Source organism: Gekko japonicus, unplaced genomic scaffold, assembly GCF_001447785.1.
Source record: "Gekko japonicus isolate JY-2015 unplaced genomic scaffold, Gekko_japonicus_V1.1 scaffold4332, whole genome shotgun sequence".
NCBI classification, from domain to species: Eukaryota; Metazoa; Chordata; class Lepidosauria; order Squamata; family Gekkonidae; genus Gekko; species Gekko japonicus.
The window spans coordinates 57,839-74,867 of NW_015163216.1; the positions used below are offsets into that span (position 1 = coordinate 57,839).

A 17,029-nucleotide genomic window follows, 5' to 3' on the forward strand; every position below is an offset into this window, starting at 1 on the left:
AGTGTTGCCAATTACAACTTGACCCATTCCTGCAAATTTGGAGGTCGAGCCTTGGAGAGGGTGGGGTTGGGGGAAATGAGAAGCCTCAGCCAGTTTATTTATTTATTTATTTATTTATTTATTTATGCTGTTTCTAGTTTGCCCTTCTCATTTGGACTCAAGGGAGATTACACAGAGTGAGTCAATACAATCAACCAGTTGGAGCATTTAATAAAAAAACACAATAGGATTAGGGTTGTAGAACCAATCAGAAATCTAAAACAGGCGTTAAGCAAAACTGTGTTACCACGACACATTAAATGATTCCAAAATTACATAGTAGGATCCTAGTTTCAGTAAGCTGAACACAGTATCATAGGCCACCGCAGTCCCTAATAATCTATCCAAGTAATTTTGTGAGTCATTTAGTACAGTACGACTCTTGCAGAAGAGCTCACTCAGATGAGCGAACCTACCATGGCGGCACAGATTTGAAGAAGCCGTCTCGCAGATATGATGGTCCAGGTATTAAGTAGCCAATACTTTAATACTTTCTACATAACAGCCAATACTTTAAACTGCAGATGTCAGAAAGAATTAGCTTGGCAGATACCCTGAAGTACTGTGTTTCACAGAGGAGGGCAACCATTGCGAAGAAGAAGAGGAGTTGGCTTTTATACCCCGCTTTTCTCTACCCAAAGGAGTCTAAGGTCCCTGCCACACGGCAGGAAAAACAACGGGCAAATTGTGGCTAATAAGAGCCGCACCAAAATAGAGACGCCATGGCGGGATCCCATGGATCCCCTGAGCCGCGGCGCCGTTGCTCCCCGGCACGATCAGATGCCAGGGAGGAAGCCACAGTCGGGAGGGGGAGGCTGCCGAACTGCACATGTGTGAGCATACGCAGTTCGGCCAGCAGCCGGGGATGCGCCGGCGAAAGGACGCGCCGGCGATTTCACGGCCGGCCTTGATGCGCCCTTGCCGGAAGAACCACCTCGGTAGGTGATTTATTTTTGCCGCGCTGTTTTGGGTGGAAGGGCCGGATCAGGGATGGGTTCCGGTGGGATTGCGCCCGTTTGCTCCGCCCCCAACCCGTCCCTCTCCCGGCCCAAAACCTCTCGTGTGACTGGGGCCTAAAAGAGACTTACAATCGCCTCCCCTTCCTCTCCCCACAACAGACACTCTGTGAGGTAAGTGGGGCTGGGAGAGCTCTGAGAGAACTGTGACTGGCTCAAGGTCACCCAGGCGGCTTAATGTGGTGGAGTGGGGACCCAAACCCAGTTCTCCAGATTAGAGTCTACCACTCTTAACATTTACACTACACTAGATAAAAAAGCCTTTCGTTGTGTAACTATTTTCTGAGACTTTTCGAACCTCCAACATCTGAGCATTTGAAGAAGTCTATCATCAGAACCAGCTATCCCTATAGAAGTTCACCCTCATATGGATTCTCTGAAGAACATGAAAGTCAGATCTGTGACTCAGGCTCTTTCCACAGTCCTACCATTCATAACGTTTCTTCCTAATAAGGGCAAGGTTTCTGTGTAGATTCCGGCTCTTTACAACAGTTTACATCATTTCAATGCTTTGTATAGTCTGTAGATGTCTTTTAGGTGTCAAACAGGAGAAAAGGTCTTTTCATCGGCTACATGGGATTTTAGATGTCTTTGAAAATTGCTCCAAAAACTGAATCTCTTTCCACACTCTAAGCATTCAAAAGGTTTCTCCCCTGTGTGGGATCTTTGATGCACCTGAAGACCGCCTTTCTGACTGAATCTCTTTTTACACTCTGAGCATTCAAAAGGTTTCTCCCCTGTGTGGGATCTTTGATGCACCTGAAGACCGCCTTTCTGACTGAATCTCTTTTTACACTCTGAGCATTCAAAAGGTTTCTCCCCTGAGTGGGTTCGGTGATGCTTTTGAAGGTTGCCACTGTCACTGAATCTTTTCCCACACTCTGAGCATTCAAAAGGTTTCTCCCCTGTGTGGGTTCTCTGGTGACGTTGAACCTGGCCACTATAACGAAATTTCTTTCCACACTCTGAGCATTCAAAAGGTTTCTCCCCTGTGTGGGTTCTTTGATGCCGTTGAAGAATGCCACTCTGACTGAATTTCTTTCCACACTCTGAGCATTCAAAAGGTTTCTCCCCTGTGTGGGTTCTCTGATGTCCTTGAAGATGGTTACTCTGAATGAATCTCTGTCCACACTGTGAGCATTCAAAAGGTTTCTCCCCTGTGTGGGTTCTTTGATGCCGTTGAAGAGTGCCACTCTGACTGAATCTCTTTCCACACTCTGAGCACTCAAAAGGTTTCTCCCCTGTGTGGGTTCTCTGATGTCCTTGAAGATGGTTACTCTGAATGAATCTCTGTCCACACTGTGAGCATTCAAAAGGTTTCTCCTCTGTGTGGATTTTTTGATGATATTGAAGACTGTCACTCCAAGTGAATCTTTTTCCACACTCTGAGCATTCAAAAGGCTTCTCCCCTGTGTGGATTTTTTGATGATATTGAAGACTGTCACTCCAAGTGAATCTTTTTCCACACTCTGAGCATTCAAAAGGCTTCTCCCCTGTGTGGGTTCTTTGATGCCATTGAAGACTGCCACTCTGACTGAATTTCTTTCCACACTCTGAGCACACAAAACGTTTCTGCCCTATGTGGGTTCTCTGATGGTACTGAAGTTGTCTACTGTGACTAAATCTCTTTGCACACTGTGAGCATTCAAAAGGTTTCTCCCCTGTGTGGATTTTTTGATGATATTGAAGACTGTCACTCCAAGTGAATCTTTTTCCACACTCTGAGCATTCAAAAGTTTTCTCTGTTTGGGTTCTTTGATGATATTGAAGACTTCCACTATGTCTGAACCTCCTTCCACACTCTGACCATTTGTAAGGTTTGTCCCCCGTGTGCATTCTTTGATGGTCTTTAAGAGTACCACTCCGACTCAACCTCTTTCCACCCTCTATGTACTCAGAACATTTCTCCATTCTCTGGATTCTTTTGTGCACAAGGAGCTGTGATCTGTGTTTTAAGTCCTTTCCACACCGAAAAGATTTATGGGCCTTCATTATGCTGCCCTTTGAAAGATTTATATTACCCCTTTTTCTATCAGAGAATGTGATCCCACCCTCTGAAGAAGATGTTTTCTCTCCTAAATGAACAAAGTCTGATTTCTCTGAGATGCTCTTGCCACAATGTAAACTGCTATCAGGTTTCTCTCTTGTATGTGTTCTTAGATGTCTAATTCGTTCTGCTCTACAAAGGAAGCTCTTCCCACACTCCAGGCATTGATGGGTCTTCTTTCCACTGTGCATTTGTAAATGGATATGATACTGCATTTGATCTGAGAAGTTCATTCCACACTCCAAGCACTTGCATGTTTCCTCCGCCATGTGAATCGCTTCATGGAAATCCCCCCCTTGGCAAGAAATGGTTTTATCCCTCTTCTTGATCACGTGGCTTCTTTTTTGCCTCTTATGTCTGCCTTGATTCCTCAAGTTTCCTCTCCAGTCGTCATTCTTGACTACATCTGGCAAGAGGTGATGAAGTTCCTCATCTTCCTCTTTCCTCTGATCATTCCCTGTTGGAACAAAGAGAGAGAGAGAGATCCTGTTAGAACCCACACAAGGAGGTCTGATCTGCAACTGAATTTACATCTTCTCTCTAAATATATCAGTGGCTTTTTCCTGCTGGAATAAAGAAAGAGGTCTAATCGGGAGCCACACAAGAAGCCAAACGGCCAGTCAGGCTCTGGACATTAATGGGTGTGCGATTCCTTTATTAGAACTTCTTTCCAACCAAACTGAGCAGCTGGTCACACTTTGCCCCATCGAGGCCCTCCAGTACAGCTGTTCTTGTATTATGCCTCTCCCTCCCCTCCCCCCTCTTTAGGTGCTTTAAGGGAAAAGGGGACAAAGAATGATTCCTCCACTGTTTGCGTTTGAGTTTCTGCTCAGCTCTTTTGATTCTCTGCCCTTGGGAATACAAGAAGTTATCATGATATCCAGTCCTGCGACTGCACTGAGTGTTTCCCTTCCAGTTGTGACAAGAGCCAGGAATAGCTGGTTTTCAGCCTCCCCAAAATGCTTCTTTGCTGTCAGAGGGAGAACCAAGATTTTAAAAAGTGGGCTCCTCAATACAAATCCACCCCCTTCGTGGTTTTTGGAAGATGTGCCAGGTTTTTTTGAGGGGGGTGTTGGTAAGGCCTGAAGGTATCGAGGTGAAGGCAGTAGAAAGAGTTCACGGGCCTTTAGTCTCTTCCACCTTCACTGCTCTTAAGCAGCCATCAACTTTTCTGGAATATCCAGTATTTAATGATCCCTGAGCCCCTCAAGAGACACAGTAGGAAAAACTGGGCTCACCAAAGAAAATCACTCTTCTATAACTTCAACACAGTGGTACTTATACAGGACATTTCCTGAATTAAACAACATTCTTTCTTGTGTGAAGTGCATTTCATGGACATAAGCCAAGTCAGTAAATAATCATATGAATACAATACAAAACAATACAAAATCTTGGTGTAGTTGTTCTTAACACTGTTTTGGCTATGCTCCTGGAATGTTTACTCTTTAGGACGTCCTGACGGAGCTGTTGAGTGTACAAAGCAGACTGAAAAGTCTTCGTTTTTCAAGTTCCCGAACAGTATTCATCACTCCTTTATTTGAAAACATGTAGATTCAAGGATTAAACAGTGGTTTCGTATGTCTTTTTCAACGCTATCTCTCTATTGGTGTTCGTCACCAATCTCCTAACGTAGCTGTTTTAAAACAAAACATGTGCCTTACATTAATACAGAAATAATTACCCGTCATTTCCCCGGAGAGGAAAAGAACCCTCACTCACCACTAGGAGGAATGACAATAATGTGGATCAATGCAGCCTCCCTCTAATGTCTTCCCAAAGCTCTTAGTGACAAACTATATTACTGACATAAAATTTTAAAGGTACCATTAGTTGCTGACTGTATGTTGTTTCTTAAAGTCACATATGGTTTCTTGATCTTGTTTTCTCAAGAACTACATTCTCAACTGGAGAGTCAGTTTGGTGTAGTGGTTAAGTGCGTGGACTCTAATCTGGGAGAACCGGGTTTGATTCCCCACTCCTCCACTTGCACCTGGCTGGATGACCTTGGGCAAGCCGTAGTTGTGACAAGAGCTGTCCTTGAAAAAGAGCAGTTTCTGTCAAGAGCTCTCTCAGCCCCACCTCCCTCACAAGGTGTCTGTTGTGGGGAGGGGAAGGGAAAGGAGTTTGTAAGCCGCTCTGAGACACCTTTGGGTTGTGAAGGGTGGGGTATAACCACAACTTTACCCTGCTCCACAGGCCAGCTTATATTCCCCCAGAAACCACCACCCAAAATGGATCCCTAAATCTGGGGATCAGGCACATTTACACACAAAGAAGATTGGTGGATCTCCCCATTTTTGTGGAAAAATCTGAAAACGGGAGTGGGGTGGAGGGAGATGAAACAGAGGAATGCTCTCTGTGCATGTGCAGACAACACTTCGCCTTTGGAGTGGCTTGGGGGGGAGGCACTTCAGGCTGTGCATCTCCACCCAAAGAGAAATTAACATGTGGAATTCACTGCTGCAGGAAATGGGGGTTGCTACAATTAAAAACAGCTTCAATAGGGAATTGCACTTGGTGGGCAAGAGTAGGGAGCAGAGGTCCATCAGTGGCTATTAGCGAAAAGGTATAGATAGGGACTCTGGGGCAAGTGATGCTCTGTCTTCTTGGTGCTTGGGGGGGGGTCAACAGTGGGAGGGCTTCTGATGTCCTGGGCCCACTGGTGGACCTCCTGATGGCCCCTGGTATTTCTGGCCACTGTGTGACACAGAGTGTTGGACTGGATGGGCCTTTGGCCTGATCCAACATTGGCGTCTCTTATGTACTTCTGAAGTGTCCATAGAAATACAGACTGTATGCAATTATCAGGTTGGTATCCAGAAATAGCGTTCTTTTATAATGAAACTATATTGCAACTAACATGAAGAATTCGGAACACCTTGGAAGCCTTTACACACCAATCCCACAGGGGCAAATGAAACCTCGAACAAACACCTGTTGGCAAACGGCACCTTGAAATCAGGTTTTAAAACTGGTGAGAGAGTCGAATGGGACGTTCAGAGAAATACGTGTAACAAGGGTTTTCTCGGAACTCATATAGGTCCACTGAGGCTTTTTAAAAACTTTTGTCAGGGGGGGAAAAGTTACTCTTTATTCCTCAGGGAAACACTGCATCTAGTGGGTAAAACAGTGTTATTTCTTTCCACGTGCTAAACAGATGCCCGCACAACAGTGGTCTCAAACTCCTGATGCTCCCATGAAAGATCTGCTAAATTTTCCACCGGTCAGAAATGCAAGACAAGGGCTCTGCAGGACGGGAGGTGTGACGCTAGTGTGGGGTGTGTGTTGTGGGACAGCGGACACACATGGCTATTATGTAATGTAACAAGAGATCCCCTGCCTAGATCCACACCAGGGTGACATCCAGACTAGACTACTGTAATGCCCTGTATATTGGTCTCCCCTCAAAAGGAAGACGGAGACTGCTGCTGGCACAGAACACCACAGTGCAGCTATTAATGGGAAGTAAATGGAGGACGCATATTCTCCCCCTTGTGCGGTCACTCCATTGGTTACTCATCAGTTCCCAGGCGCATTTTAAAGTATTGGCTATCACATACAAAGCCCTTGGTGGCCTTGTTTGGTGTAGTGGTTAAGTGCGCGGACTCTAATGTGGGAGAACCGGGTTTGATTCCCCACTCCTCCACTTGCACCTGGCTGGATGACCTTGGGCAAGCCGTAGTTCTGATAAGAGCTGTTCTTGAAAAAGAGCAGTTTCTGTCAAGAGCTCTCTCAGCCCCGCCTACCTCCCAGGGTGTCTGTTGTGGGGAGGGGAAGGGAAAAGAGTTTGTGAGCCACTCTGAGACACCTTTGGATAGTGAAGGGTGGGGTATAAATCCAATCTCTTCTTCTTCTTCTACCTCACAGGGTGTCTGTTGTGGGGAGGGGAGGGGAAAAGGAGTTTGTAAGCCCCTCTGAGACTCCCTTGGGTAGTGAAGGGCGGGGTATAAATCCAATCTCTTCTCTTCTTCTTCTACCTCACAGGGTGTCTGTTGTGGGGAGGGGGAAGGGAAAGGAGTTTGTAAGCCACTCTGAGACACCATTGGGTAGTTGCTTTGATCCCTCATAATGGCCCTGTTGCACGGTCCTTTCGGCCTCTTATCTTGTGCCAGCGGGAGATGGTTTGTTCCCGTGGGAGAGGTGGGATGAGCGGGTTTTCTGTTGGAAGGTCCGAAAACGGTTGAAGCTGGAGAGCTTGTAGCAACTTTAAGCCGGTTTCTAAATCAGATGCCTGTAGAGTGGTGCCGTTCACGGAAACTTGAAGCTTGTAGTAAGCTACCCATCTATAGGTGATTTGAGCTGCTGACAGCGTTTGTGTGATTGGTTTCAACGCCTTTCTTTTTTGGAGCGTTTCTGATGTCAGGTCCTGATATATTTGGATCTTGCTGCCTTGCAGCTGTAAAGGATCTTTGGTTCTGGCTAAAACCAGGAGCTTGTGTTTTATTTTAGTCTGTCAGTTTAACAATCACGTCTCTGGGATAGTTGGGTTGCCGATTTTTTGTAGCTCCAACTCTGAAGGCTGCATCTATTATATGGGTTTGTTCGGGACCCAGATCCAAAAGTCTCATTAGCCATTCCGTTAAAAATGGTTTTAAATCTGAGGCTTGAGCTACATTTTCCAAAATCCCTCTTATTTTAACGTTATTCGCTTTGAGTTGGTTCTCGAGGCTTATTATTTTTTCAGTTGCCCAGTCGTCTTTTTTATAAAAATAGTATGCGTCGTCTTGCAGTAATAGGCTACTCTCTAGAGCCGTATCAGCGGTTTGTGCGACTTGGGCTACCGTCTGTTTTAATTCATTAACCTCCGATATTATAGGTTTTAACAGGTCCGTTATGGTAGATACCATATTCCTTTCTAGCGTTTGTAGGGCGCCATGGAATTCTTCCCGGCTAACTCCTAAGCTTTCCGTTTGCTGCCCAGGAGCTCCGGCCGCCATTTTAGAAGCTAGAACAGTCCGTTTTTCGGCGGGCCCCAGTTTCGCGTTTCTCATAAAATAAGAAGAAACGGTTTTATTTTCTTTTGAGCTAGGGCTAGATTCAGGATTGGGCTTATTTCCCATGCCGGGTTAGGAAAAAAAAAACTTACTGTTTGATGATTTTGAGGCTAGTTTGAGAGAGTTTTGGCGGGAGCCATGTATTTAGACGTCCATTGCTTTTCGCGCAGACGCCACGCCTCGACACCATTGGGTAGTGAAGGGCGGGGTATAAATCCAATCTCTTTTCTTCTTCTTCTTGGTGTCCCCTGTCTGTGGGACTACCTCTCCCCCACGACAGCTTCTCTCATCTGAGCAGGGTCTCCTCTAGGGGCCACTCTGCAAATGGGCACAATCAACAACTGATTGTACACCTGCCTTCTCTGTTGTGGGCCCCTGTCAAGGAAAATGGTTCCCTACATTTCTTGTCTTGTTCAGACTTTGGTTCAGGCTTGAGCGAGGCCTGCTTTTGGGATAACAGAGTTCAGGAAACCAGGGCCCCACTGGTGGACCTCCTGATGGTACCTGGTATTTTTGGCCACTGTGTGACAGAGTGTTGGACTGGAGGGGCCTTTGGCCTGATCCAACATTGGCGTCTCTTACGTTCTTATTGCAAAGTAGAGCAAGTTGACCACGTTGTTCCAATTCCTTTCAACTGAGGCTCGTGATTTGCACCTGTGGGAAAGAGCAGAAGCTACCTGCAGAGAAGCTTCGTTTCCTCTCATCCTGGTCAAATCGTCCTTTGCCCAATAACAAGGAGTTACATCAAGGGATCCTATTGCTCTACCAGGCCCGAGACCACGTTGGACCCCCGAACCATATAGAAGTTTGTTTCCAGTCTATTTGGTAACCTGACAGCGTGAAGGGGGGATGCCTCGCCTTGCTGCCTGGCTCACGGCAGCCATCTTGAAAGCTTGCTCCTGGTTGGCCAAACAGCTGCCTGGCCCAAACTGACTCTGGAGAGAGACTTTGGATTCTGCTGAGAACCTTCAGCTAAGATTGTAAGTTCTGGATGTCTTCTTGGGCGGCAATAGCTGTTTCCAAAGCGGACTCAGACGCTTGTGATACTTCGGAGAGGGTGGAGGTGATTGACTTCAAAGAGAGGTTGAATGGCAAGGCGAACCTGGTCAGCTATCACCGTTTCCAGGCGGCTTATAGTCGTTTGAAATTCAAAACGAGTAGGCATCGTGCCGTCGTCTTCTTCCTCTAAATGATCCGGCGCCATTTTGTGGTCCGGGGCTGACGAACGGCCTGAGGATTGTTTGATCGGCTCCCTGACCAGAAATTTTGTCACCTGGTGTGGGTTGATAGCAGCTTTCGATGCCCGAGTTGCTCCTGTTTTGCCCATTATGTTTTTTGTCTGAAACAGGTTCGATTTGAAGGTTGCAAGAGCGATTATAGTGGGAAAAGTGGAGGAGAAAGCTTCTTAAGCGACCACCATTACTGGCCGCCAAGCCACGCCCCCAACCTTCAGCTAAGATTGGGTAGCGCCTGGTAATTTGGAGCCACTGTATTACTGTTTTAGGTAAAGGTAAAGGTTCCCTTGCTTGAAAGCCAGTCGAGACTGACTCTAGGGTTGCGGTGCTCATCTCCATTTCAAAGCCGAAGAGCCAGCACTGTCCGAAGATGTTTCCGTGGTCATGTGGCCGGCATGACTAAACACCAAGGTGCACAGAACGCTGTTACCTTCCCACCGAAGTGGTCCCTATTTATCTACTTGCAATGTCTTGCTTTCGAACTGCTAGGTTGGCAGGAGCTGGAACTAGAGACGGGAGCTCACTCCATCATGCAGCAACTCGGGTCTCGAACTGCTGAACTACCGACCTTCCACAGCCTGCAGTTCAGCGTCTTAACCACTTGAGCCACCGCAGCTCATTACTGTTTTAGTTAGGTCTTAACTGCTTAGCTTTCTTGTTATATACCTCACAGTTCCTGACCCCTTTGCAAGGTTCCCTTGCTCGAAAGCCAGTCGAATCCGACTCTAGGGTTGCGGCGCTCATCTGTTTCAAAGCCGAAGAGCCAGCGCTGTCCGAAGACGTTTCCGTGGTCATGTGGCCGGCATGTCTAAACACCAAGGCGCACGGAACGCTGTTCCCTTCCCACCGAAGTGGTCCCTATTTATCTCCTTGCAATTTCTTGCTTTCGAACTGCTAGGTTGGCAGGAGCTGGAACTAGAGACAGGAGCTCACTCCATCATGCGGCACCCAGGTCTCGAACTGCTGAACTACCGACCTTCCACAGCCTGCAGTTCATTACTGTTTTAGTTAGGTCTTAACTGCTTAGCTTTCTTGTTATATACCTCACAGTTCCTGACCCCTTTGCAAGGTTCCCTTGCTCGAAAGCCAGTCGAATCCATCTGTTTCAAAGCCGAAGAGCTACCTATTTATCTACTTGCAATTTCTTGCTTTCGAACGGCTAGGTTGGCAGGAGCTGGAACTAGATGGGAGCTCACTCCATCATGCGGCACCCGGGTCTCGAACTGCTGAACTAACAACCTTCCACAGCCTGCAGTTCAGCGTCTTAACCACTTGAGCCACTGCAGCTCCACAGAACTGATATGGTCACAGGATGCTTATTCTCCCAGCATGCATTTTAAGCAATAGCCATAAATGAACCAAAGTTACCATCTGAATATATGTTCATGGTTGATTTCTGTTTGTGTGGTTAGAATCATAAATGGCACTTAGCATCTGCACCATGGAAGTGCTAAGTGTAGCTAGCTACTAAGTTAACCTGTTTGTCAGTGGCAGAGTACAAAGGGTATAACAGTGTTTCATAAACTGGGCATGCAACACTCTTTATTAGATTTCCCCCCCTCCTGTAAATGGGAGGTTTCTACATCTCTCCTACACAAAAGAACTCAGAGGCATTCTCACAATAACCAAAAACCTGGTATTTTGGCAGACAACCAATCTGAGATCCACCATTTACCTGGGCTCCCTGAAGAGGTGAGTCGGGGCCCCTCCTTGGAGATCTCCCGGAAGAACCACCAGGCCTACCTGTTTGCTGGGGCTTTAGCGGGCTCTTGAATGGCAGGCATCTTTTAAGGGGGAAAGAGGAGAGAGATGTGGGGTTTGCTATACTACTGTTGGATTTAGCTGAAAATGTATTTAAGTACAAGAATTCAACACAAAAGCCTTTATTGGCATTTATCAATTTATCCGTACAGACAACAGGCAAATACAGCGGTAACAAGGATAGTTTAAGTATAAAGAGTTAACCAATGTTCAATTGATTACCAAACTTAAAAATAGAGCTACTTTTTAATTCAGGTAACGAGTCGTTGAGAAGACGGTACACCACCAATGCATCTGAATGGCCCGACAAATTCAGTAAAATTGAATCTAAAAGGTTAGAACGTGTATCAGCATACTGGGAACGATAAAGGAGGGGATGGGAAAGCAAACCAACTGATTCTAAATGACAAGCAACATCTGGAAAAGAACTGGGATGTGAAACAAAATTTAATATGTTTAGATCAATATTAAGTTAAATGATGTTATCTTGAGATTGTAATGATAAGAAAATGATATAATGGATGAAGTATAGTAAGGTGGAGTTGGGGGGGAAGCATTGCGGGAAGCCACAGAGGGGAAGGGAGGAAATGGGAATGGGGTAAACAATGGTAAAGTGAAAATGATTGAATGTTAAATGTTGAATTCCTATGAAAATAAAAATTTTGTTTACTAAATGACAAGCAACAGAGTCTTGCAGAATATGCCATCTTGTTACATCTGCCGTGACTGCAGATGGAATAGCATTGTGCCTAGCAAGCGCAAATGCTCTGCACATTTGTGGAGCATAAGGGGCAGATCAATAGGATGCCAGTCGACTGATAATTAGAGGAATTTCAAAATTCGGAGGGGAGCAGGATTTTTTATTTATTTATTTTTTTGCAGAACTGGCTAACTTTTGCAGTTCGATGTCTAGGATTCTGCGTTTGATTGACCGGTATGCATTTGGAAATTGAAACATAAGTAATAAATCTAAAAATAAGCCCATTGTGGTTATTTCCCCCCCCCCCTCTCTATGCAGGCAGTCCAGCTGGAGATGATAGAGCCAGTTTGGTGTAGTGACTCTAATCTGGGAGAACTGGGTTTGATTCCCCACTCCTCCACTTGCACCTGGCTGGACGACCTTGGGCAAGCCATAATTCTGCCACGGCTGTCCTTGAAAAAGAGCACTTTCTTTCAGAATTCTCTCAGCCCCACCTACCTCACAGGGTGTTTGTTGTGGGGAGAATGGAAAGGAGTTTGTAAGCCGCTCTGAGATTCCTTTGGGTAGTGAAGGGCGGGGTATATATCCAATCTCTTCTTCTTCTTCTTTGATGTAAAAAGCTCCTGGGGCCAGCATTGTAGCGCACTCGTGGCCAATATTTAATTGGCATGAGTCATGCTCTTGTTTCTACCAAAGTTAGGCCTGTTTCTAGACTAAGAACAGCTACGGAACATGGCAGGGCAAACCCATGATTTTCCACACAAACTTGGATTGAACTCTTCTGGTACCAGCCTCAAAGGCGCTAATCCATACTAGAATACCATACAGTAATTGTGCAATTACTTTAGATTTAAATACTTTTACCGCAGCTGGAACAAACTGATTGCCTTTATTAAAAAAAGTAATGTCAATTGGCTGATGCGTTAGTAGTAGCTACATTAATTGCTGATTTGCAATGGGATTACGAAGAGATATTATAAATAAAATGAAGACCCAAGTATTGCCATAACTCACTTGAACCACAAGGAAAATGGGCCATGTTTTAATAAAATAAATCATGGCTGCGGTCACACGGAACAGAAGCCACACAAGTGAGATGGAAAACAGGCGGAGTTTCCGGGCGCGATCTCACCAGCACATCTGGGAAGAGTAGCACTCCCGTGGCTCAACCGAGGCTTCCAGCCGAAACTGCGTGGCAAAAAACTGCGGGGCAAGGGCGGGCGTCTGATCGCGTTTCCGGTGGCATCCGGCGCCCGCCCATGTCCCCTTGCAAATAAGCTGGGGTTTTTTTGTCCAAATCTCTGTGGATGCGCATGCGCACCCAACGGAGCATGCGCATTTGTCATGTACACAAAAATAAAAAACAGTTTGCCGCGGCGCGCGCTTCTTCGTTGTGCGCCGGCTTGTCCTGTGATCGGCACCTCTCCCTTGCCATGGAACCTCCACGGTACCTCCACAGGACCTCCACAGGAGGTCTGATCGCGTAACTGCGCAGTAGTTTGCCCCAGGGCAAACAGCAACGCTTCTCCCCCGCAGTTTCCTGCCCGTGTGACCGGGGCCCATATATCTTAATAGTGAAGTTAGCTAAATCTGAGCATACCTAAATGCAGTGATTGGAATGGTGAAGGGGAAGACAGATCTTTCTACAAACTGAAAAATTCCTCAGGGTTGCAGAAAAATGTACAGTATATTAGGAAAAATGAAAGAACACACATAGTTTTAAGGCATGGATTGCCTCAGTGACTGTTGCTTGGCAACCACAGCATTTCATATTGGGTTTCTGTGAGTGAAAGGCAAGGGGAGAGGTCAGGGTCCTTTCCAGGGTTATTTGGGGGGGGTTGGCCTTTGAGGGAGGTCTCATGGGGTCCAGGCCTTCCTAGCATTGCCAGTTACAGGCTGACACATTCTTGGAGATTTGGGGGTTGTGCCTTAAAGAGGGTGTGACTTGGGGAGATAAGCATCCTCAGCCGGATAGTATTTATTTATTTGTTTATGTTGTTTATAGTTTGCCTTTCTCATTTGGACTCAAGGCAGATTTCATCCAGTGAGTCAATACGATCAACTAATAAACGACACAATAGAATTGGGGTTGCAGAACCAATCAGAAATCTAAAAACAGGAGTAAAGCCAAACCATAAGTGATTAAATGATTTCATTATTTTCATTAAATGATTTCAAATTTACACAGTGGGAGCCTACTTTCAGTAAGTAGAACCCAGTAGCATAGACCGTAGTCCTAAGCATTTATCCAAGTAACTTTATCCAAGTAGCATAGACCGTAGTCCCTAATCATTTATCCAAGTAATTTTGTGAGTCATTTAGTACAATGCGACTCTATTGCAGAAGACGTCACTCAGATGAGTGAACCTGTTGTGGCAGCACAGTGGGAGAGGCGGTCTCACAAATATGACGGTCCAAGGCCATGAAGGGCTTTGTATTTAATAGCCAATACTTTAATACTTTGTACGTAACAGCCATACTTTAAACTGCAGGTGTCAGAAAGAATTAGCTTGGCAGATACCCTGAAATAGTAAGTTTCATAGAGGAGGGCGAAGAAGAAGAGTTGGTTTTTATACCCTGCTTTTCTCTACTTGAAGGAATCACAGAATCACAGAATTGGAAGGAACCTCCAGGGTAATCTAGTCCAACCCCTGCACAATGCAGGAAAATCACAACTACCTCCCCCCACATCCCAAGTGACCCCTGCTCCATGCCCAGAAGATGACCAAATAGATAAATAAACCCTCCCTGGCCAACAGGAAAATTGCTTCCTGACCCCGAAGTGGCAATTGGCATCTCCCTGGCATGTAGAAAGGACTGCGAGACCCCAGCATTGATACAACTCTTTCTACCCTCTCGTACATGATCTGCCAAAGTTCATAGAATGTGAATTGCTGACAGAGGGACATCTAGCCTTTGCTTAAAAACCTCCAAAGAAGGAGAGTCCACCACCTCCTGAGGAACCCTATTCCACTGAGGAACCACTCTAACCGTCAGAAAGTTCTTCCAAATGTTCAGCCGAAAACTCTTTTGATTTAATTTCTACCCTGTTGTTTCTGGTCTGACCTTCTGGGGCAACAGAAAACAACTCCGCACCATCCTCTATACGACAGCCCTTCAAGTACTTGTAGATGGTGATCATATTACATCTCAGGCGCCTCATCTGCAGACTAAACATACCCAACTTCTTCAACCTGTCCTCGTACGACTTGGTCTCCAGACCCCTCACTATCTTCGTTGCCCTCCTCTGTACACGTTCCAGCTTGTCTACATCCTTCTTAAACTGCAGTGCCCAAAACTGAACACAATACTCTAGGTGAGGTCTAACCAGAGCAGAGTAAACTGACACCATCACTTCACGTGATCTGGACCCTATACTTCTTTTGATACAGCCTAAAATCATCATCAGCTACCTTTACTGGCATCACAACAAAACATAGATCATCAAGGGATAAAGGGTACAACCTTCATTGCTGGAGTTTAAACATTCCTCTCCTCTTAGCACAACATAGAAATTTAGCCACCAAATCAGTGATCTCAGAGTTATGGGAAGATAGTAAAAAAACCGTCTTGCAAACATCAGATTGACCCTTGCAAATTTGTAGCAGAGGTTCTAGATATATGGCACGAGTATCACAGTAAAATATACAGTGCAGGAGAACATGTTCAGTACTTTCTATCTCCCCCAGACCGCAAGAACAATACAGCCTAAAATCACATTTGCCTTTTTAACTGCCGCATCACACTGCTGACTCATGTTCAGTGTATGGTCTACTAAGACTCCTAGACCCTTTTCACACAACAAAACAGGTCCTAGGACATATCCCTGAGGCACTCCACTAGTCACTCTTCTCCAAGAGGATGAGGAACCATTCACAAGCACACTGTGGGTGCGATCTGTTAACCAGTTACAAATCTGCCTAACAGTAATAGGATCTAAACCACATTTTACCAACTTGTCAACAAGAATATTATGTGGAACCTTATCAAAAGCCTTACTGAAATCATGATAAACTATGTCTACAGCATTCCTCTGATCCAGTAAGGTAGTAACTTTCTCAAAAAAAAAAGAGAGACAAGGTTAGTCTGACATGACTTGTTCTTGACAAACCCATGCTGGCTCTTAGTAATTCACAACCGTCCTCCCTAAATGTTCAAGGACTGACTGTTTGATTATTTGTTCTAAAACTTTTCCAGGTATAGATGTCAAATTGACGGGTCAGTAGTTACCCGGATCCTCCTTTTTTCCCCTTCTCGAAGATGGGGACAACATTTGCCTCTCTCCAATCCTCTGGCACCTCACCTGTTCTGCAAGAATTCTCAAAAATAATGGACAGAGGCTCTGAAATCACATCTGCAAGTTTGTTTAGTACCCTTGGATGCAGTTCATCTGGCCCTGAGGACTTAGTTACATTAAAAGAAACTTGGTGTTTATGCACTACTCCTATGACGATCCTAGGCTGCAACTCCCTTCCCTTATCATGTGTTCTGTTTTTGCCATGTTGAGCACCATTTCCCTCACGAGAGAAGACTGAGGAAAAGTAGAAACTGAGCAGTTTTGCCCTCTCTTCATCACCTGTTACAATTACACTTTCCTGTCCCTGCAATGGGCCTACCATGTCCTTGCTTTCTTACTCTGAACATAACCAAAGAACCCGTTTTTGTTGTTTTAGCATCTCTTGCTAGCCTACACTCATTCTGAGATTTAGTTTTTCTAACACCCTCCCTACACGCACTGGTTATTTGTTTATATTCATCCTTGGTTATAAGGCACTCCTTCCATTTCCTAAAAGGGTCTTTTTTACTTCTCAAATCTTTAGAAAGCAGCTTATGGAGCCACCTTAGCTTTTTTAGGCTCCTTCCATTTTTCCTTCTCAGTGGAATTGTTTGTGATTGCGCCTTCAATATTTAACTTTTAAGAAACTCCCACACCTCTTGAACTCCGTTTTCCTTAAGTATTTCCGTCTCAAACAGGCTTACAATCGTCTTCCCTTCCTCTCCCCACAACAGACACCCTGTGAAGAAGGTGGGGCTGGGAGAGCTCTGAGAGAACTTTGACTGGCACAACGTCACCCAGCTGCCTTCATGTGGAAGAGTGGGGAATCAAACACAGTTCTCCAGATTAGAGTCTACTGCTCTTAACTTTTATACCACACTAGTTAAAAAGGCCTTTCTTTGTGTAACTACTTTCTTGAGCCTTTTTGAACCTCCAAAACATGTGCATTTGAAGAACA

General features: G+C 45.4%; 1 protein-coding gene across 1 annotated transcript in view; it reads right to left on the minus strand.

The window, feature by feature from the left end:
* Window positions 1-9,303, minus strand: part of LOC107106953 (oocyte zinc finger protein XlCOF6-like) — a gene marked incomplete at its 3' end in the record, with an annotated part of 41,354 nt that extends 32,051 nt beyond the window's left edge. Inside the window, exons 1-4 of the mRNA XM_015407169.1 lie at window positions 9,147-9,303; window positions 2,863-3,559; window positions 2,379-2,673; window positions 1,751-2,159 (exon numbers count right to left, since the gene is read on the minus strand). Coding sequence (XP_015262655.1) covers window positions 1,751-2,159; window positions 2,379-2,673; window positions 2,863-3,559; window positions 9,147-9,303 — 1,558 coding nt within the window. The remainder of the gene's footprint in view (window positions 1-1,750; window positions 2,160-2,378; window positions 2,674-2,862; window positions 3,560-9,146) is intronic.
* Window positions 9,304-17,029: the final 7,726 nt, after the last annotated feature.